The sequence below is a fragment of the Ceratotherium simum genome, chromosome 16, assembly GCF_057802395.1.
Source record: "Ceratotherium simum simum isolate JZ-2026a chromosome 16, ASM5780239v1, whole genome shotgun sequence".
Lineage (NCBI taxonomy): Eukaryota > Metazoa > Chordata > Mammalia > Perissodactyla > Rhinocerotidae > Ceratotherium > Ceratotherium simum.
The window spans coordinates 7,130,952-7,152,385 of NC_141915.1; the positions used below are offsets into that span (position 1 = coordinate 7,130,952).

General features: G+C 42.5%; 1 protein-coding gene across 1 annotated transcript in view; it reads right to left on the reverse strand.

The window, feature by feature from the left end:
- DNAH9 (dynein axonemal heavy chain 9) overlaps positions 1-21,434 on the reverse strand; it is a 309,121-nt gene that overhangs the window by 66,041 nt on the left and 221,646 nt on the right. The window contains exons 51-57 of the mRNA XM_004433052.3: positions 19,093-19,212; positions 16,466-16,654; positions 13,803-14,038; positions 10,016-10,138; positions 8,804-9,008; positions 6,616-6,780; positions 1,534-1,674 (exon numbers count right to left, since the gene is read on the reverse strand). Of these exons, the coding sequence (XP_004433109.2) occupies positions 1,534-1,674; positions 6,616-6,780; positions 8,804-9,008; positions 10,016-10,138; positions 13,803-14,038; positions 16,466-16,654; positions 19,093-19,212 (1,179 nt within the window). The remainder of the gene's footprint in view (positions 1-1,533; positions 1,675-6,615; positions 6,781-8,803; positions 9,009-10,015; positions 10,139-13,802; positions 14,039-16,465; positions 16,655-19,092; positions 19,213-21,434) is intronic.

Here is a 21,434-nt window from a genome sequence, read left to right on the forward strand (position 1 = left end):
AGAATGCCTCTCTTTTCTCTGCCTGGAGCAGGAAGTGTAAAATCCAACCTCAAAGCCGAGACCATGAGAACTCCAGTGGTTAGTTTTTCTTTAAATCACCGAAGGCTTCTAAGTGTACTATTGTTTTGGTAATTTGAAGACACTTATTTCAGCTTGTACTCATTAAGCATTTAAATCTGCATCCAATGATCAAGCTGGTCAATGAACAGTTGCCTTTGGCAGTTCTTAATAATAGCACGGGGACCCAAATTGCTCCCCCTCCCCCCATAAATAGTGCTTCCAATGACACAAGAAGCCTATATCAGGACGTTATTGCTGCAAAACAACTTACAACATGTTTTTGAACACATACTGTCGTGGGCTTCATTTGATTTCTTTTTTTCAGGAAAAGTCACTGCGGGAGATTTCAAATACTCTTGGAACTAAGGAGGTGATCCTGTAGTTATCAGGCTTATCATACTAACCTTTATACTGTTTTAAAATATTTCATAATTCTTTCAAACGTTGCTTTGACTCGAATACAAGGCCAAGTATTGGATTTCTTTTAAAAACATAAAATATTACAAACACAGTTCACCTAATCTACAGAGACTCTGAGTTGAGGGAAGGGGATTGGGAAATGACGAAATGCCATCTCCAATTAAATGACTCCCAGGTACTGGAGGCCTTCTGATTTCTCAGCTGCTCACCTCCAACCCCACACCTTGGCCTCCATATGGTAGTTGAGCTTCACAGAATGAGATGTGTTCTCTGAGTATGTGTGTGTGTGTGTGTGTGTGTGTGTGTGTGTGTGTCTTTATGTCTTCCCCTCACACTCCTTGTGCGTGTGTCCTCTCTATTTGTTGGGTCAAACCAAAGAAGTTGTTCAGAAGTGCTCCACCAGCCCCTAATGCCTCTTCAATTGTGGTCTTTTCATGACTGCCCTATGGGAGAAAGATATAGTTTCAGAGACGTACTTACAATTTGTGGGTTTTTATTTTTTCATGTGTAAGATGAATTTAGTCAGCACTTGCAGTTTGCTAACATCTTTGGTTTTGGAAATATTTCAGCAGTCCTAAAGCAGTAGCTTTGGGAATATTAGGGTAATAAGAAAAGCAATTTAAAGTTGGTCTATTATTATTGCCTGCTTTGGTCTTTAACCAATATGAATGATGTGCACTTTTGATAGTCCCTATTATATTTTAAGCTCTTTGGGGCCAGGGATCACTTCTGACATTTCTAGAGATCCTCTTCCACACATTCAGTAAACACAGTACCTGCCATATCATATGTGCTTACTGAATGAGTGAGGCTGAGACTTGCTGTGGTGTCTCCTTCTGTTCCAGCCAAAGTAACCAATGAATCACGAAAGACCTAATTAAACAGATGAGGACTGTAATATAGGTCTGAAGGCAATGTAGCTGCTCTCCTGGATTTGATCTTAAAGATCTGCCTTAGCTAATGAAGCACATGGGAAAGCTCTCTTGGAGAGTTGCATTGGCTATATTATATTGCTTTATTATGATTATGCAGAAAACTCTAGGTGTAAGTCACCTTGAGAGAAAACTGGTACATTGGGTGGATCTTGCTGAGGTCATTCATGATGAAGTAGAGCAGTGAGGCTCGGGCAGCTGCTGGCCGATAGTGCTCTCGGGCCTCGTTGATTTTCACTTCGGTCACCTTGGCCTCCTGGACCTGTTAGAAATATAAATAGTGGTCCATTATTCAAACCAACCAGGGCTTCCTGACAATCAACTTGGCCTCTCTGTGTAAGCACATATGTGTCTGTGTGGGGTAGGGTGGATTGGGATGGGGAAAGTGACTAGAGGGTTGGAAAGCTATTGTGGTATTTTTTAATAGAGCTTGAGTGAGAAAGAAGATCGTATACTTCTAGTCTTTCACAAGGGTGAGGGTGTCAACTCTTCCAGTTTGGAAATGTGAGCCATGCAAGCCTCTAAGCTCCATTTCTAATGAGAACAATTTCATGGAAATACAAAAATATACATATTACTTGAAAATAAACTAGAACTCCAGGGAGTGGGAATTCAGCAGAAGCATAATCTAATTTTCTGTTTTCTTAATTTTTATGAAAGAGGTAATATGTAAATTCACAAAAAAGATCTCTTTTAATGGAATATTCTATTGTTAGAAAATGTATCAGAGGTAGAAATAAGAAAAGAGATCTAAACATCAGAAAGAGTGATATCTGTAAGAAGATGTCACTAAACACAAACCTCAATATGCCCTGCTTTATGCTCCAGAATAGAGTGAAATTACTGATAATTCATGAGAGTCCATAGGAAAAAACAATGATCCCTACTGAAGATAAGCTAGCAATAAACAATTACAAACTTCAGGAGGAAGCATTACCAAAGGGGACAATTAGAAGAACCCTCCATAAAATAAAATCCCAGAAGGACTAGGATCCCAGGAGCTGAATATGATTAAACAATCTAAAACTCACCATTAACTAATTATGTTTAAAAGCATTAGAAATAAAAGAAAGCACAAAATTAGGACATTACAAAAAAGAAGAGGCACATCTGAAAAAGAACTAACTAGGACGTCTAAAAATAAAAATACAGTTATTTAAATGAAAAACTCAGTGCACAGGTTAAATAATGGACCAGAGTTGAAAAGAGAATAAGCAAACTAGAAGACAGATCTGAGAAAATCATTACAAAAGCAGCTCAGAGAGAAATAATGATGGAAAATAGGTAAAAGAGGGTATGAGACTTGGCAGATAGAATGAGAAGATTCAAAATATATCTAACAGAAATAAGTAGAGAATAGAGAGAATGAGAGAGAGGCAATATTTGAAGCTCTAATAGTTCAGAATTTTCCAAAATTGAAAGACCAGAGCCCTTACTTTGAAGAAGCAGTCAAGGTCAAAGAGAGCTTACTATCCACAGGCCCTTGAAAAAATAATGATTTGCTTCAACTAGAAGGAAATTGAATCCAAAAGGAAGAAATGCAATGCAAGAATTTCTTAAATATATGGTTAATCTAAATAACAAATACTGCAAAAAAATCACAACCAATTTGGGAGGAGTTGGTAAAAGCAAGGTTGAACTAAAATATTATAAAACAGTAACAGAAGGTGGGAGAGGATAATAAAAGTATTCTAAAGTCTACATAGTTTTGAAAGACGCTAGATATATTGCTTAATTTTAGACTTTGTTAAGTTAATATATATATTAAGACACATATAAGATGAAATATATATTTTTATATATAAATGAAACAATGAAGAATAATCAATAAAACAAAATATAGTAAATAACTTTAAAATCAGCAAAGGATAAAAGAGAAGTATAAAGAAAAATCAAGAAAGGAGAAAAAATAAAAAGAATGGTTAATGGAAAACAAAAATTAAGATAGAAGAAAGAAATTCAACTATATCAATATAGTTAATAAATGTATTTTGGTTAAATTCAGTAGTTAAAAGACAAAGATTTTCAGAAGTGGAACTGAACAAAAATAACATAATTTCTCAGATTGGTATTTCATACTCTTCAAGCTCACCTGGGTTCTTAATGCTGCCCATTAATCTGTGTGTCCCAAGTCGACTTTTATTCCCGTTTCTCACAGCAACTATTATAAACTTTCACTCCTCTCCCCAAGATCCCTACCTCTCCACCACGTCCTCCTTCTCAGTAGATGAACTTGACTCAGGTTTTCACTGATTATATAGAGCCCATCAGGAAGGGATTGCCTTAATTTCTGCCTTCTTTTCCATTTCCTTAATTTTCTGTCCCCCTACCCCAGTTGCTGACATGGATCCACAGACCATTTCTAGACTCATGTTTGCCCCCATCCTCTATCACACTGGAACTAATTCTTCATCATTCTAAAGACAAACTCTTCATCTGTGACCTGAAATATATTTCCCCTAACTTTCATATGTACCCCATTGTATTAATCATTCCTTCTCATTCTTGTACACTCAACTCTTCTTCTCAACTGCTCCTTTTCCTTTACATCCATGAATCCTCCCACTCTCAGCATGCTCAGTCCTTCCCAGCTCAAGGGAAAAATTCTCCAAGGATCTTATGTCCTCCTTAAGTTACAATCCTTTCTCTCTCCACCATTTCATAGTTTGGCTTCTTTAAAGAGTTGTCTATACTCACTTCCCCTTTCTCAACTCCCATTTACTCTCATTCTAATACAGTGTGGCTTCTGCTTCCACTACTTTACTGAAACTGTTCTCTCCAAGATCATTGATAGCTCCTTTTTGCACAATTTAGTGGAGACATCTCAGCCATATCTTATTTGAGTTCTCAGCATCATTCAACACGGTTGACATCCCTTCCTCTTGAAATGTTTTCTTTCATGATACCTTATTTACCTGCTTTTCCTCCCATCTCTCTGCTCTATTCCATGCTATACATCTTCTATAATTCTCTTAAAATTTATTAGTATTCCTCAATGCTCTTCTCCCAGTCTTATCATTGCACACACGTCTCCAGGTGACTTCATTCACTCCCAAAGTTCAAATGATTAACTACTTGTTGATGACTCTCAGCACTTTATTGCCAGCCCAGATCATATATCCAAAAACCTATGGGACATTCCTATGTGAATGGCCCAAAGGGATTCCCAACTCAATACAACACAAACTAAAATCATAATTTCTTCTCATCCCCAAATCCACTTCTACTCTCTTCTTTCAGTTATTGGCACCAATACCTATCTAGACGTTTATTACTAGAACCTGAGACATTTCCTTGACTACATTTTTATCCATATATAATTATATCCAACTAATTAACAAATTTTTCAATTCTACCTCCTTGAATTTGCCCATAGCTCTTGAATTTGCTCACTTCTTTGTGCCACCACTGCCCCAACTTTAATTCAGGATACCATCACCTATAGTCTGAATTACTGTACCTCCTACTACTATCTATGCCTCCTGCATTCCCAATCTGTCCTCTAGATTGTAGCTGGAGTGATCTTTCTAAAGCACAGATCTGGTCATGTTACTTTCTTGTCTAAAAAGGGAAAGAAAAACATCTTTAATGATCTCCAACTCCAATCTAAAGCCCAAACTTCTCAGTAGAGTCTACAAAGCCCTTTGCAATGGAAACACAGCCTACCTTTCATGTCTCATCTCCAATGACTACTTGTGCCCCCCTCTACAATCTCTCTATGTTCCAGTTACACTAATGGGAAGCAGCCCTCTCCTTCTCACCCAACATGGGTTGAGCACTTCTCTGCATGTTCATGGCTTCCTCTGGTTCCTCTACCCCATCATCACAGTTTTGTAATTGTCTCTTTACTTGTCTTTGTCCCTTAGAGGACCAGGTCCTGGAAGCCTGGGACTCTGGCAATTTCATTGTTATATCCCCAACTTTCGTCATGGAATTTGGAATAGAGAAGCCTTCAGGTAAGTATTCATTGGGTGAATGAATGAGAAAGAAAAGAAGACAAAAAGAAAACAATCAACAAAAGAAAAAAAAGGCTCCGTACAACACTTGGCACATAGCAGGCACTCAACAAATGTTCAATGACTTTAGAGAGAAGGATAAAGAGATAGGGAGAAGAGATCAACACAGTCGATTCCATCTCTGACATACTCCCTCTATGTGAGTTGGGTTCTGTACCCCAATCTCTCCTGCCCAAGGCAGTGGAACTCCTACTATAATTATTTTACAAACTCTGCATACTCCTATCTAGAGATATGGAGGCCACAGAGAACCTACAGTAAAACCTGGTGGTCACACAGTGGCCACGGAGACTATGTGAGGCTGGACCTTCCTCCTTTCAGTCTCTCCCTCCAACCTTAGTTGTCTGTTATCCCAGAGTGGGTATGACCTGGTTTATCTGCCCTGCCAATCATTACTTTTCCTTTTTCCTACCTTGTCCTTACCCAGGACAAAGTCTTTCAAATTTGGAGAAATCAGAATTCCCTCAAAGGTGTATTGTTCCTGGACACTGTTACAGACACTCTTATCCTGCTCAGAACAAGTATCTTAATTACTCTTCTGATCCAAGAGCAGGCTGAGAATGCGAAAGGGCCTGTGTAGGTTCAGCAGCCTGCTGAGAAAGGGCGAGGGGTTTGGCCTCATCAAGTCATGTCTTCTAGTCCCCCACACGAGGGAATAAAAGCCTTCCAAATGTTGTGAAATAAAGGAAGGAAGCTATGTACAAAATAGTTTCCCAGGCTGATATCATTTTTGAGAGCTGAGTTTCCTAGGAAGTTGTTGAAGTTTTCTCATTAAAATCCGACTTGTGAGATTTTTGCAGGCTGGTGGGTTTTCTCAGGGTGCAGTCATGCCTGAACCAGTCAACTCTTACAGCAGTGTGATTCTTTAGCTTCAGGGCAATTCCACAGGCTCACTGAGGTATTAAGTTTGAGTTACCATTCCCTGCACAGAATACGAGGTCCTGCACAGACTTAAGTGCTCATCAAAGGTTTTTGGAGTAGAGTTGTCAAGAGCATTTTCCAGAAGATGGGAACTCCATAATGCGGGATGTGAGGTAGTCATTTCAGGAATCCTACCTAGTTTGATTTTCTAACAGAAATGTGGGCAAGTGAAAAAGCCATCTCTTCTGCTGACTGCTTTTTTTCCTAAAAGTCAAACTCAGGGATGAGCAGGAGGGCCTTTGCCTCCTAGCCTAGGGAAGCCTTACCTTTCTCTCAACTTCTGCAGCGGTCTGCTTGGTGATCTCTAGGTTCTCCACCAAGGTCGTGTCTCCCAGGAAGTTCCCGGATGCTGAGGAGAGGCGGGAGAGCAGGTTGTCTTCTAACGTTTTGAGGGTGATTTTGAAGCCATTCTGCTGCTTCGTGAGATCTGACTGCAAATATCAAGTAAGGGGGAGTCAGGTGGAAGCCCAGAGCATCCTACACTTGGGGTAGGTCTGAATAAATAAATGCCCTGGGGTCAAGCTCCTTCCTTTAGAGGGACGAAACGGGAAGCAGAATAGCAGAGTCCTTGAGACCATGAGCAGGTAAGACGAGCAGACGAGACAAGTAGATGCGTTGAATCCCAGCTGCACCATTTACTAGTCATGTGACCTTGGGCTAAGTCACCCTCTTAACACTTCAGTCACCTCAGCTGTGTTAACCCCAGTCCCTACTCATAGGAGTGTTGTGCAATGCTTAGAACAATGCTGATACAGTCTGTTCACTAAATAGAACCTACTTCTGTGAATAGTTAGAGGTCAAGTTTTAGTTCTCTGGAGGGTCCTCTCTACCACCACTTTACTGCCCCTAAATGAACAGCTCTCCAATGGATTACGTTTAAAAAAAAAATCAACAGAAACTGTCTTACACAGTTTAGACAAGATCATCGCAGGAGCCCTTCTCAAGGCTGGAGTGGGGCACTGGTACCCAAGCAGATCTCCCCACACTTCCCTTTCTGATTGTTAGAGTCCATATCCTAAAGTAGGACACTCTACTGGGGAGGGGGCACACGTAATGTCAGGCGGCTGTAGTTTCTTTGCCCTTGTACAGTCTGGGATTTTGCTTTGGGATCCATGGAGAGAACAATCTTCCTGTTGGAGGCTCCAACCACAGCCACCCTGGCCTATCTTCTGTTTCTTAAAAACACACACCTCAATCCTGGCTATGACTAGGATTCGCTGTTCTCTCTGCTGGGAGTGCTCTGTGCCAGATGCTTTCAAATTATTTAGGAATTAGCTCAAATGACATCTCCTCATAAAATGTTTTTCTGCCTTCCCAGTGTAAATTAGCCCCCTGGCTCTCTAATATCACCCTGCTTTATTTTCCTCAAAATTCTTATCACTATCTGAAATGACATTCTTTTTTTTTGTTTACATTCTTATTTTCTGTGTTCCTCCACTAGACCATAAGCTCCTTGAGGACAAGGACATGGTTGTCCTTGTTCACTGCTGAAGCCTCAATAGCACCTCCAATCTTGCCAGAGTTGGTGTTCCATGGTTTAATAAATGAATGCTTGTAGGAAGCAGAGGCCCAGGGACCCCTGAACTCAATGTCACATGCACTATAATTTTGGACTTGCATTTTATAATCTAATCAGGTCTAAAGAGAGGGAAAAAAGGATACTACTTGCTGTGGGTAGAATTGTGCCCACCTCCCAGATTCATATGTTGAAGCCCTAACACTTACATGACCATATTGGAGATGGACCTTTAAGGAGGTGATTAAGGCTAAATGAGGTCATGAGATGGGGCCCTGGTCCAACGGGATTAGTGCCCTTATAAGCAGAGACACCAAAAAGCTTGCTCTCTCTCTCTGCACTCACAAAGAAGAGGTGGTGAGCACATGGTGAGATGGTGGCTGCTTATAATCCAGGAAGAGAAGTCACCAGAAGCCAACCACGTTGGCCCCCTATCTTGGACTTCCAGCTTCTAGAACTGTGAGAAAATAAATTTCTTTTGTTTAAGCCACTTAGTCTAAGATATTTTGTGATGGCAGCCCAAGCTGACTAAGACACTATCCTAATGTGGTTGAATCCATTTCTGGCCCTTGCAAGTTCAAATCCACATAGTTCTGAACATAGCATGTGAACATGTATGATGAGAGGCCCTCATGAGCTAGCCCAAGCATGTTCGTAGCATTGTGCCAGGCCCTGCTCTTGGCAAGAGGACTGTCTGTTCTCCCGGCTGTCTTCTGCCTCTTTGTTCTTTGGCTCTCTCTAGCCTCCATTTCCCCACTTGGTGTTCCAGGTGGCCTGATGAGGTTGACACTCCTCCAAGTTCTAGCAGAGGCCACACTGCTCAGCTCCAGGAAAAACAGCACCACCCCCCCCCGCGGCCCCGGCCCGAGTGAGGAGTGCTGCAGGATCTAGTGGCAGAGCATTTTCTTTCTCCCTTCATTGGTGGATACCCGACGCACCTTCAGCTGCTCCAGGTCTGGCCTCTCCATGCTGACCACAGCAGCCAGCAGCTGGTCCTCCAGGCCGTCCCTGGTCACAGTGAAGTTGATCAGGGTGGCCTGAGCCTGCAGCTCGGGCTGGTAGTGAGGATTGGCCAGCTTCGTGTGAAGGATGAGCCGGAACTTGGGATTATATTCACACTCTTTGTCTCCGATTTTAATGAATCTGGAACATAAAGGTTCATGTGAAGGTGGAGTGCCTTCCTGTGAGATTTGGTCAGGGACAGAATTTTAGGGTTTTTTTTTTGCAAAATCATATTAAATAATATTGCCATATTCAGATGGATTCCTCCTAAGCATGTCTAGCGTGAGCCCTAGGATCCCCGCTTGCCCTGTGTGGGGAAGGAGAGGGAGGGTAATAGACCCTCTCCCATGGCCACCATGTTTGATTTTGCATGCACAACTATAGGGAGAGCCATTCACATGGTAGTCAGTGTAGATCAGTACATTATGAAACATTTCCAGCAGATGGCAGTAAAGTGTTTGCAGGAAGGGACATCTTAGTTTGCACTAGGGTGCCTTGTAGGCTAGCAATATGGCTTACTTTTTTTGATGGCTTATGGAGAATAACTTCTAAGGGTGAAAATGGTTAATTAAGTGAATGAGCACATCCTAAGGATATGTAAAGGCAATTTATGGCCTGGGCAGTGGGTGAGGCTTCCAAGTCAGCAACCCTTCATGATAATTATCACTCCCTCTCCTATGTGTCTGTTACCCTTCTCCTTCCTCTCTTTTCCTCCTCCTTCTGCCAGACTCTTGCTAAGCCCTGATGAGCTACCAGCACCCAAAGCAACAGGAGCTCATTAAATTGACAAAGAGCTGAGTTCTCAGAGCTCATAGGTCTGGCTTGGACAAAATGCTCATGCTTAAAAGTCAGCCTGCTTTTTAATCACTTTCCTTTCAAAGTTCCTCTAAAATAGTGCACTGTGGCTATTTAGAAGGAAGTCAAGGAGGACACTGGCTGATGGAAGGGAAGTTATTCTGGGAAACTTTCTTTAGGAGATGAGGGCGGCTAAATTATTTCTCTTCAGGAAGAAAGAGGTGTGTGTGCTGCAGGGAGCTACTTGACGTGAGCTGAGGAGAGGATGTTCTAGGAAGAGCAGATCCGTCCACAGTTCTACTGGGGCGTAAACCAGCTCCTCACAAAGGATCGGCAACATAGCTGAGCCTTACCGTCCTTTTTTAATGACTTCTCTCCCAAGCAGGGGTCCCAGAACAGGATCAATGGACTCTTCTAGGTTTTCAATCAGCACCACATCTCCAGTTTCCAGGGCGTGCTCTATGGTTTGAAGGTAGCTGGGGAGAAAGTAGGGCAGTATGAGCCCGTGGCAAGGTATGGATCCAGGCAATTTAACAAGACAACTGTGGCCTCTGAAGCACAGTCATAAACTTGGAGGCACAGCTATCTGGGATGATTTCAGTGGCCACAGTTTTCTGCATTTAAAATGATATTTATGTGATCTTATACATTTTTTAAAATAGGGAAAAATTACAAAATACAAAAAAGAATATGAAAATTAATTGTAACCTTTCCATCTGTCATTTACATTCTGGTGTTTACTGTATACGTTTGGATATATTATATTTTAAGTTTAATGTTACTATTTCTATTTATTTTATATTAGTTATTTATACTTGCATTTATATTTATATTTATTTATTATTGGATTCATATAGCACATTTGTTTTATAACTTGGTTTTTGTACATAAAATGTATTATAAACATTTCCCCATGTCATTAAATATTCTTCTTATAACAATTTTTACCTGACTAGGTATTAGACCATGTTGATACATCTTAATTTAACAATCAATTACCAAAATCTAGGTTATTTAAAAATTTTCAATGTTATGTAGTTTAATAAACATGTTAAAAAAGGTTGTTATTCCCTAAATAGATCTATAAATTTGATGTAATTTCAACTCAAACAATAAATAACCATATAACTTGATAGACCTTGACCAAAAATCTTAAAGTTAACCTAAAAGAAAACAATGAGGATGGTAAAAAAAAATGATAATGAAGAAGAGGAGGGACTCAGCTAATACTGAAATATTTTCTATAACTTTAACGATGCAGATATGTGGAAAGAAGTCTTAAAGGATATCATATACCAAAAAGTGAGCAGTGTTTTTCTCTGAATGATGAATTATAGGAGTTTTTAATTTCTTTGTTTGTTTGTTGTTTTTTCTTGCAGCTCCCCTCCTTTTTTTCACTATGATGATATATTACTTTTGTAATGAGAAAGGCCACAATAAATGCTACTAAATATAAAACTAAATATTGAAGGCTGGTATAGTATTATATAAATAGAAAAGAATAAAGACTCTTTAATAAAATAATTTAATATGGAGTAAAATGTCATCTCCAATTAATTGAGGGAAGGATGGAGAATTTAATAAATGGTATTAGAGCAATGGCTAACCTCTTGAAAATGAAAATTAGGTCTGAACCTTATATGGTACCCAAAAATATATTTCAGGTGATTGGATTTCAATGTAAAAGGAAACATAAAAAAACTAAAAAATCTAGGTGAATATTTTATATAACTCCTGGAGAGAAAAAGACTTTTCTAAGCATGATCTATAGAAGAAATGGGTGAAAAATCTGGTCAAAAAAACAACCAAACCAACCTGTAGCATGTCAAACCCCACAAATGAAATTAAAAGGCAAATGACACACTTGAACAAATTTCCATTCATATGATGAAGAGAGACTATACTTAATAGTCTTAACACATTTTATATGTAATATAATGTTTGCATTCAGATAAAATACAACAAATCTAGAACACCATCCAACAGAACAGTAGTCAATGGATGGGAACAGAGAATTAATTGAACAAATATTTATTGAGGGCCTACTAAGTGTCAGGCACTGTTTTTGGTACTAGGGATATAGGAATGAGCAAAAACAAACACTTCTGTCTAAAATGCAGTTATTGGTCAATTAGAAAGGAATGTTTTAATCAAAGTTTGGGGAGAAGGCCAGGACTAGGTTACTCTGACTGATGACGCAGATAAAAATATATCATGTCATATCTTGCTGTTCATTTCCCATCATATCCTCTCTACAAGAAAGGATCCACTCTGGTATTCAACATTCGCTTTGTTTAACTATTCTCATAACATTGCATTTTGATTTAAACAACCCTGGCTGATCTGGACCTCTGGGCAACTGTGTTTGGGACGTGTGGCCAGAGCAGCAAATCTCACCTTGGTGGCTGTGTATTAGAGTGGATAAACCTTGGGTTTCTAAGTGATAATCACCTTGGTTCAAATAGAACCTCCATCAATTTTTTAAAAATTAATTAATTTAAAATTGTGGTAAAATATACATCACATAAAATCTGCCATCTTAACCATTTTTAACTGTACAGTTCAGTGGCATCAAGTACCTTCACATTATTCTGCTACCATCACCACCATCATCTCCAGAACTTTTTCTTGCAAAACTGAAATTCTGTACCCCTTAAACAATAACTCCCCTTTTCCCTCTTATCCAAGCCCCTGGCAACACTATTCTACTTTCTGTCTCTATGAATTTTGATTACTCTAAGCATCTCATATACAGTATATGTCCTTTTTTGACTGACTGGCTTATTTCACTTGCATAATGTCCTCAAGATTTATCCATGTTGTAGCATATGTCAGAATTTCCTTGTTATTTTTTTTTTTTGAGGAAGATTAGCTCTGAGCTAGCATCTGTTGCCAATTCTCCTCTTTTTGCTGAGGAAAATTGGCCCTGGGCTAACATCTGTGCCCATCTTCCTCTACTTTTTTATATGTGGGACGCCTGCCACAGCATGGCTTGATAAGCGGTGCACAGGTCTGTGCCCGAGATGCGAACCTGCAAACCCCGGGCCGCCAAAGTGGAGTGTGTGAACCTAATCACTAAGCCACTGGGCTGGCCCCAGAATTTCCTTCCTTTTTAAGGCTAAATAATATTTCATCATACAGATATGGCACATTTTTATTGTGAATAATGCTGCTATGAACATGAGTGTACAAACAACCCTTGCTTTTAAAATGGTGTACTCTTGGGGAAATTAACTTGCTTCTGTGAACCTCAATTTACTCAGATGTGAAATGGCACCACTAACACTAACCTTACCAGTTGTGTGGATTAAGGAAAGCATTTGAGATAAAGTCCCTAACATTAAGACTGGCACATACCAACCACTAACGAATGATCTCTGTCCCTCTCCTTCTCCCCCATTGCCCCATCCTAGTTTCCTCATGGATCCTAATGGCACAGAACAAGAATTGAGTGCTGAAACTATAAAGCTAAGTTATAACACAGTTAATGAAGCCGTGGGGTGAAAGATGCTGAGGTGGCCTGGGCCTGGAAGGTGCATGTGTGCTGGACAGACATTCCCTCTGGCACTTATGTCCCTTCATGTGCTAACTCCCCCATCAGGTATGAACAAAGCTGCGTGGCAGGTCCAAAGGGCTCTGAAGATTTCATCACTGACTCGGCTGCTGTGCGTCCACTGCAATGTCGATCATTCCCCAGGAGACAGTGTTTAGGTTTGTTCTGTGTGGCTCCGGAGCGGAGGTAGGAACAATGGGTAGAAGAGTGCTAAGGATGGCAGTTTTCGGCTAAATGTGAGCAAGACTTTGTAAAACACAGAGTTGTCTGACGATGGACTGTGATGTCTGGGGAGGCAGGAAGCGTTCAACGAGAGATGGGAGGATGAACGCCAGGGATGGCAGAGAAAGGACTCCTGAATGATGTGGGAAGCAGATGCACATGATTTCCAATGAGAAAGAAAAGCAGAGACTCAGTGCCCGAGCATCTCGCATTGAGATGTTTCCTAAATTGGAAGGAGAAACATGAGAAACGTCACAGAGGGACCAGGAGGGTAGAAACCATCCACTGGGGCTTAAGATCTGCTCGTAACATTTTTTTCTCTGCACAAATGGCAAAACTGGGAACTTATATGCTCCCCCACCTACCCCTTCTGGCCAATCTGGGTGACCCGGAGGTCTTCGCCATATTTGTTCTTGATCCATTTGATGCCTTGTAGCTGAGGGTCAATCATGAGCGGCCAGCGCTCGCAGTTGATGAGGATGGTGGCGTTCTCCATGGACATGCGGTCTGCAGGGAGGCCCTCGTTCTGCCAGGCAGCCACGTCGGCATCATCCGTCAGCATCCTCAGGGGATCCAGAGTGGGGGTGACAGGGATGGGAACCTGATGTGAAGAAACGCCACATACACTCAGAATGGAAACATGCTTTCTCAGCTGGGGGTGGAACACACAGTAGCTCACTAAAATGACACAGCTCCTTTAAAAGCAAGATCAAAATCCCCCTGAAGAGTGCTTTTCTGGCTGTGTGATTATTTATGGAAGCAGGTTTTCTCTTGATGGATGAACAATAGCAGAAATTCAGACTGTGTGACCCTTTGTTCTTCAGTATATTCACCCAAATCAAATTTCTACCCTAGATTATCTGTATTTTAATCAATAGCCTCCTATGTGCCATTCCCCATGTTAACGCCATTTCTGTGTTTCTCATGCATGCTTCATGAAGGAGGCCCCACACCTAAAAGGAAGGAGGCTTTATCCCGTCTGTGCCAGACCACAGTAACCACTCTTTTCCCTCATGTACTTCACCACCTGCCGACAGAGGCCTAGCTTGCAAAGAACTGTGCTGGGAAGCCGGTAAACAAATCATCAGGCCTGAGGACACCTCCCCATGGTCCTCTGTTTCCCTTCATGGCCCCTGTGTGTGCACCAGACCCTTCCTTTTCTGTCTCTTTTGACTTCTCTCAGCTCATTTAATTCTTCTGCAAGTAATCTTTTTCACTGGGGACACATATAGTTTTTTAAAAAATTGGGGTAAAATTCACATAAATTAACCATTTTAAAGCGCACAATTCAATGGCATTTAGTATATTCATGATGCTGTGCGACCATCAACTCTATCTAGTTCCAAAACGTTTTCATCCCCCAAAAGGAAACCCCACACCCATTAACAATCACTCCTCATTCCCCCTACCTTCAGCTGTTAGCAACCACTAACCTGCTTTCTGTCTCTATGGATTTACCTATTCTGGATATTTCACATAAATGGGATCATATGGCATGGCACCTTTTGTGTCTGGCTGCTTTCACTTAGCACACTGTTTTTGAGGTTCACACATACACCTTTTTGACCCCCACTCCCCGTCTCTCTCTCCCTTGCAGTTTGTGTTCCCAGTTACGTTGGCAAAACCTCTCCCAAGTGTCTCCTGTCCCTTTAACCATACCTACTAAGGGTACGAATGGCACGCGATGGAATCCAGCAAACCTCCAGAGGGAAATGTGCCCCTGGGGGGTCTTATCCTGGGATCAGAAAGGTATCTCAATGGAATTGTTTTCCTTTGCAGTCTTACGCATTCTACTTTACGCACCAAAAAACACTATTGTGAGAAGGATTCACAGGTCCTACCAGACTGCCAAAGGGGTCCATGGCACAAAAATGCTTGAGAACCCCCAAACAAAGCCAGAAAAGTTCTTGTTAAGCTGCTGCCGAGCTCCTCATCTTCACCCACTCAGTGAGTGAGCGTCCACTCCACAGCCTCCTTTTCCACTGATGCTCAGGATGAATACATAGCAGCTTTATTTTTTATTTCCTAGTACTGTAACAGTTTTAAACTACTATGTAACAAATCATCAGGTGCGTAAGATGGTATGAGCTGATCTGTGAAACCGACCATCACTGGACAATGTGGGTTTGGGTTCCAAGGAGATCCCTACAAATTTGGAAGACAATCCTTGCTGCACGTGCTGAATTTTTGTGCTCTTACGATAGCTGCATTTTATGCATCTAATCTCCTCCACTGGACCATGAGCGTCCTGCGGGCGTCCTGGTCTTGAACGTCTTCTGTATCTCCTCTCTAGTGGAGTTGCAGGACATGCTGAATACTCAGGGAATATTAGCGGATTGAGGACCATGAGTGATGTGGAAGTAGAAGGTACTATTAGGAATTATTCTGACTACAGGCTCTAGGCATAACCCTGAGTCCTCTTCAGTCAGGAACTAGCACTTCTGCCACTTTATCGTGTCAGTGTAGGGGGAGGGGTTGGGAGTAAAATCCCCCTACTTATACTAAGAGGACAAGCTGAGTACACGTGACTGAAGTAGAGGAAACGAAACTGTTTTCATCAGGGTGCCCATGAGCCATGGGCACAGACGGAGCAGCCCTGGGGCCCAGTGACAAGGTGCAATGCAGAACCTGGGAAAGGAGCCTTGCCCCACAGCTACTATGAAGTTTGCTCAAGAGCAGGCAGGTTGGGAGGAAACACAGGGTGCTTTTGGTGCCCCCCAGGTTTTACAGTTTTGAGGATTGCTAGGAGAGAGCCTGTTGGGCAGTGGATCAGAGTCCCCACTGAGGGCCCCATTAAGAGGAAAGATGCTGTCCTCGGGTGGCCTAGAGGGCAGTGGATGGCAATGTAGGGCAGTGGGGAAGGACATGGCTGCACATGTCTCATTCCTGGATCCCAGCAATCACTAGGGAATGCTCAGGTGGTGGTAAGTACGCAAGAAAGGACCAGAAGATTTGGGCTATTATTGACATGTGGGCTCACTGGTAGCCACAGGCTGACGCAGTTAGGAGAAATTCAGGCTGTACGTACCTTCAGCTGGCTCAGGTAGGGTCTCCAGGCCCCGTCCATGAGGCTCTGCCGGTATTTCTTTGTAAAGAAGCCAAGGTACGAAATGAAAGCCGTAATAAGTAAAATGTCTCCACATAATTTCCTTTCCTGTTGTTTGAAGTCCTGCACAGCTTCTGCCCACCTCACGTTTTCAGAAGCAAGTCCTCCCACCTACCATTTCAAAGACCAGAGAGGAGAGAAGACTCGTCATCCCGCAGGCTATACAGAGCCATGGATTCAGTCACAGAGAATGCACAGAGCATATTTAGTAGCAGGAAGACGCAGACATCATTTATGTGGCCCTTTTGATCAATGGGGATTTGTACCGGCTGCAGCGAACATTTCAGTAAAAATCCCCTGTTCTGTGCTATGCATTATGTGGGCTGTGGAAAGATGACAGGTCTTGAATGCAAGCTTCCACGCTCTGCCCTTTTGTAGGTATGGAGATGAATACCACCCACCTCGAAGGGCTGTTGAGGGGATTAAATATGACCGTGTATGTTAATCGCTTAGCACAATGCCTGGTCTGTAAAACATATTAGAAAATTATGCACCTCTCCCTTCTCCTCTCTAAATGCTGGGGACATGAAAATAAATAAAATCAATTCCATGAGCTATAAATAATTCACAATGGGCGGAGAGATGGACACGGTAATTAAGACACAGAGTTAGAAGTGCTGAATCATGGGTGTGTACAAAGTAGCAGGGATGTGGAACACATCTTGACTCTGCTGACCCACTTTGGTATGGCACTACTCTCCGAGGGCACCCCTCTCGGGGGTGGAGAGACATCCTTTCCATGGAGGACTGTTAGGTGTATGGTGGAGCTTAGCTTCTGTTATGACTTATCCTTGTTTCTTCCTTGAAGGATGGTGTCATAGAATGTCAGAGCTGAGAGAGACCACAGGGATTTGCCAACCCAACCATTCCCATGCCCATTTTTTAGATTACACAGATAAAGACCAGAAAGTTGAAGTATCTGGCCAGAACCTCTAAGCCAGTAGAGGCAGGGGTGGCCCCAGAGCCCATGCATCCTGACTCCTAGAGCAGAATACCACACTGCCTCCTACGAGGACCAACTCAGAAAATGCTCCAGCCAGGCAAAGAAGGCCGTGCTAAGTTCTGGAAAGCAAACAGGGAACTGAACGGACGACAGGCCAGCTAGGAGGTCTGGACCACTTCTTGCACGTTTGCAGAGGAGCTGTCTCCAGACCCAGCTGTTCAGCTAAACTGATCATCTCAAAGCTATGCAGCAGCAGGTTCAACACACAACACAACTGTGGTATAGCCTCTCCTTGCTAACGCATGGCTCAGTTCATGATTGTTATGACTCATTTCTCCCTAGACTAGAAAATCTGCCTTTGTTGTATACATAAACAGTGGCTGGAATAAATGTAAAGAGGTATCGACTCCACTTCCCTTCTTTGGTGAGGAGAGTGCTGTCAAGGCTCTTGATTGAAGAGAAATCACATCTAGTGGCCATGGCTTTGCAGGACTGTAGCTGATTGATGATGAGAAATACAAGCCACAGGGGATTAAAAAGGCCACAAATTCTTTGACACTCTTCTCATTAAGAGTCGGTGTTTGTGCTCCTCCCCTTGAATCTGTGACTGCTTTGACCAACAGAACACAGCAGAAGTGATGTTGTGCTGGTTTTCGGTCCCAGGCCTTAAGAGACCGGGACCTTCTACCTCCTGTCTCTTGGAACACTTGCTCTTGGAGCTCTGAGTCACCGTGTAAGACATCCGACTACTCTGCTGGAGAGATCTGAGACTACACGGAGAGGGCAAGGGGCCCAGCTGAGCCCACCCTTCCAGTAGTCCCTGCCAAGGTGATGTGAAGGAAGTTGTCTTGGACCCCCCAAACCAGCCCAGCCACCGGCTGAATAACCCCTAGTGGCCCCAGTTGGCCCCACATGGGGCAGAGCTGGCCAGTTGCACCCCGCCCGAGCTCCTGACCCACAGACCAGTGAGATTTAATGAAACAGTCATTGTGTTAAATCACCAAGTTTTGGAGTAATTTGTTATGCAGCAACAGACATCCATAACACAAGCACCCTGCTCTGTCCCTCAGATTTATCTTCTCAGGGAGACCAGAGCCTGTGTATGTACGTGTCAATGTTTGTGTGTGTGTGTGTGCGTGTGTGTGTGTGTGTGTATGTGTGTATGGGCAAGGTCATGTTCAGAAATGCTCAGGGTCAGTTGATCTCATCCTTTTCTGTTTCTGTCTCAGTTCTCAGTCCTGGCCACACACTTATTATCAAACATTACACAGGTAAAATCCTCCGAGTTTGCCTATCAAATGCTAGCTTCGTCTTTTAATGCTTCCACTGGCTGATACACACATACATAAGCATGTCACGTCTCGCACAGCTGCCCGACAGATCCACTGTTCCCACCCTTCCAACCATCTCTGTAGGAAAACTCCTGTGATCAGACCAGGGTATGCATTCACACTTTCTCAGGATTCGGTCCCTGCATCCCAGCGCATTTTAATATTTCCCCCCAAGTCACAGCGGTGCTGAGGTGTGCTCATCTATTTGCACCTCTGCGGCACCTGACAAGCTCTGCTAACATAATTAAAGCTCGGCTGCTGAAGCTCACACTCACCAGGCGATTTGCAAGGGAGATGGTGCCTGCGGTCACTTCGGCTTCCTGCTGACATTTGAGTTTGTCTGCCGTGGCTTTCTCAAACTTGGCTGTGAGTTTGGCCAGGTTTTCATTAAGGTGCTGTTCAGGAAGGAACACAAGGTCCATCAGTCATTCCAGCCCAAGTCACCTCCAGTGCTTCGGAGATAGGATTCATGTGGAGGTGATTCTCAAGGAAGGTCCCTGGGGGAAGCTGGAAGGGACTAGGGGAGGCAGGCAGGGAAGGAAAGGAAGGCAAATTAGGGGTGATCTCAGGAGGGTCCCAGCAGAAGACAAGAGCGGTCATGACCCAAGGGAGAGGGCTGAGTTTTCCTTCTCCAGCACCTCAGCCACTGGTTCAGGGCCGCGGGGGGTGGGGGCCATGGAGGGGATGCACAAATTCTGTCTCCCCATGTGCTGGGGACAGATGGGTTCCAGTAGCCTGTCAAAAAAGTGCAGGTACTGCTATTCGAAGCAAAAGCCCACTGAAGCCCGAGGAGGCCTGTAAATGGTCAGCCGGCTCCCAGGGGGCCCTGGGAGGAACACACACACAGTCTGCTGCAGCAAGTCTGAGGTTTGGGATCGGGCTGTCTGCAGCCTAAGTCCTCCACTTCTTTTAGGTCCTAGGGGTACAAGATAACTTTTGCTTAACCTGATCTATTTTCTCCCATTATCCCGAAGCAGAGGAACATTTTTAAAAAGGTCATGGTTTCAGTTTTTCTAAATTTATTAACAATTTAGAATTGAAGCACATAGCTTTTGTTGCCCCCGGAATACATATTTGCATACACATGGCAGATACCTCCAAGTACGTCTCATTTCTATGCAATAACCAAGGTTTGGGCTGCTCAGTCGGTCATTACCAACTCAAAAGAGAAATAAATTAAGGGCCGAGGTTATACAGCCAAGCAGTTTGAAAAGCAGGTGGTGAGTCATCCAATTAATGACACCAGACTGGCCACACTTATTTGCCTCCTCTTCTTCCAGATATTTCTCTATGATGATTATGAAGCAATTAAAAAAGTCGTAACACCAAGCACCTGTTGAGGGCCATTGGAAGGCAAAGGATTTCAATAGATTTATGCAAGATCACACTGATAGAGAAGTGGAAACTACCGGGGCACAGCAGAGGAAGCTGCAACCTAGAGTTGGCCTCAGTTCACCAAAGGGGAAGCCAGTCAGCCCTGCAGAGCCCCGTAGACACTGGGGACTTGGAAATGTCAGGTGTGATTGAGGGTGATGCTGAAAATAAGAGGGTTAATTGGAAGTCTATTGATTCCCCACCCCATATCTCCATCCCTGTGCCCAGCATGCAGTGGCACCAGGCATCTATGTCACCAGGCAGGAGATTCAGTAGTGGCAGAGAAAAGACAACACATTCTGGTATTTAGGATGCATCCAGCATAACTCATCTGATCTTGAAAGCAAATTCTGCCAGTCAACCAGTTCTGCCCTTGCCTGCAGAGCTATGATCAGCTTTTGATCACTACTCTCGCAAACATGAAAGGATAAGAAGACATTTGATGAAAGCCTAGATTAAGATAAACAAGAAGACGAAAATGACCTGGGAAAAAGAGATAACTTCAGCAGCAAAAATAACAACAAAGCATATAACCCTTCATAATTAGTTTCTCATAGAGATTCAAGATGTTTCATCTATAAAACAAGAAGAGGATGCTAGTAAAAAAATGTTGTGGAAATTCTCATTATTGTTAATGTGAAAAATAATAAATTCAAGGGGAGGTTAAAAGATGAATTTGAGGAAATCCAGAAAGTTTAAGAAAACATAAAGCGACAAAAAGATGAGAGAAAAGAGAGGACCCAGCAGAAGGTACAACATCCAACCAGTATGCGTTCCAGAAAACAAGATTAAAAAAGAAACAGAAGGGAGATTGCTAAAGAAATAATACAAAATACTTTTCCAGAGCAGAATTAAACAAGTTTCTATATGCCAAGCACAACAAATAAAAAAAGGATGGCAGTGAAGCACATCAATGTAAAGTTTCAGACACCAAGAATAATGAAAAAATGGAAATATTTCCAGAAAGGGGGAAACACAGGGCATCAAGGAAGGAAAGGGACCCTGACTTTTCATCAAATGAGAGGATAAAGCATTGAGAGTTCTAAGGGGAAAAAAAAATCAACAACTCAGAATTCAATACTCAGCAAAATTTTCAGTTCAGTTTAAAAATAAAGGCATTTCCAAACTGGAACTATTCAGAAAATTTACCTCTTAATATTTACGAGAAAGTTACTTAAGAATGAGCCTTAGCAAAACAAAAGAAGAAATCAAGAAAGGAGAAGGCACGGGGTCCAGAAGTCCT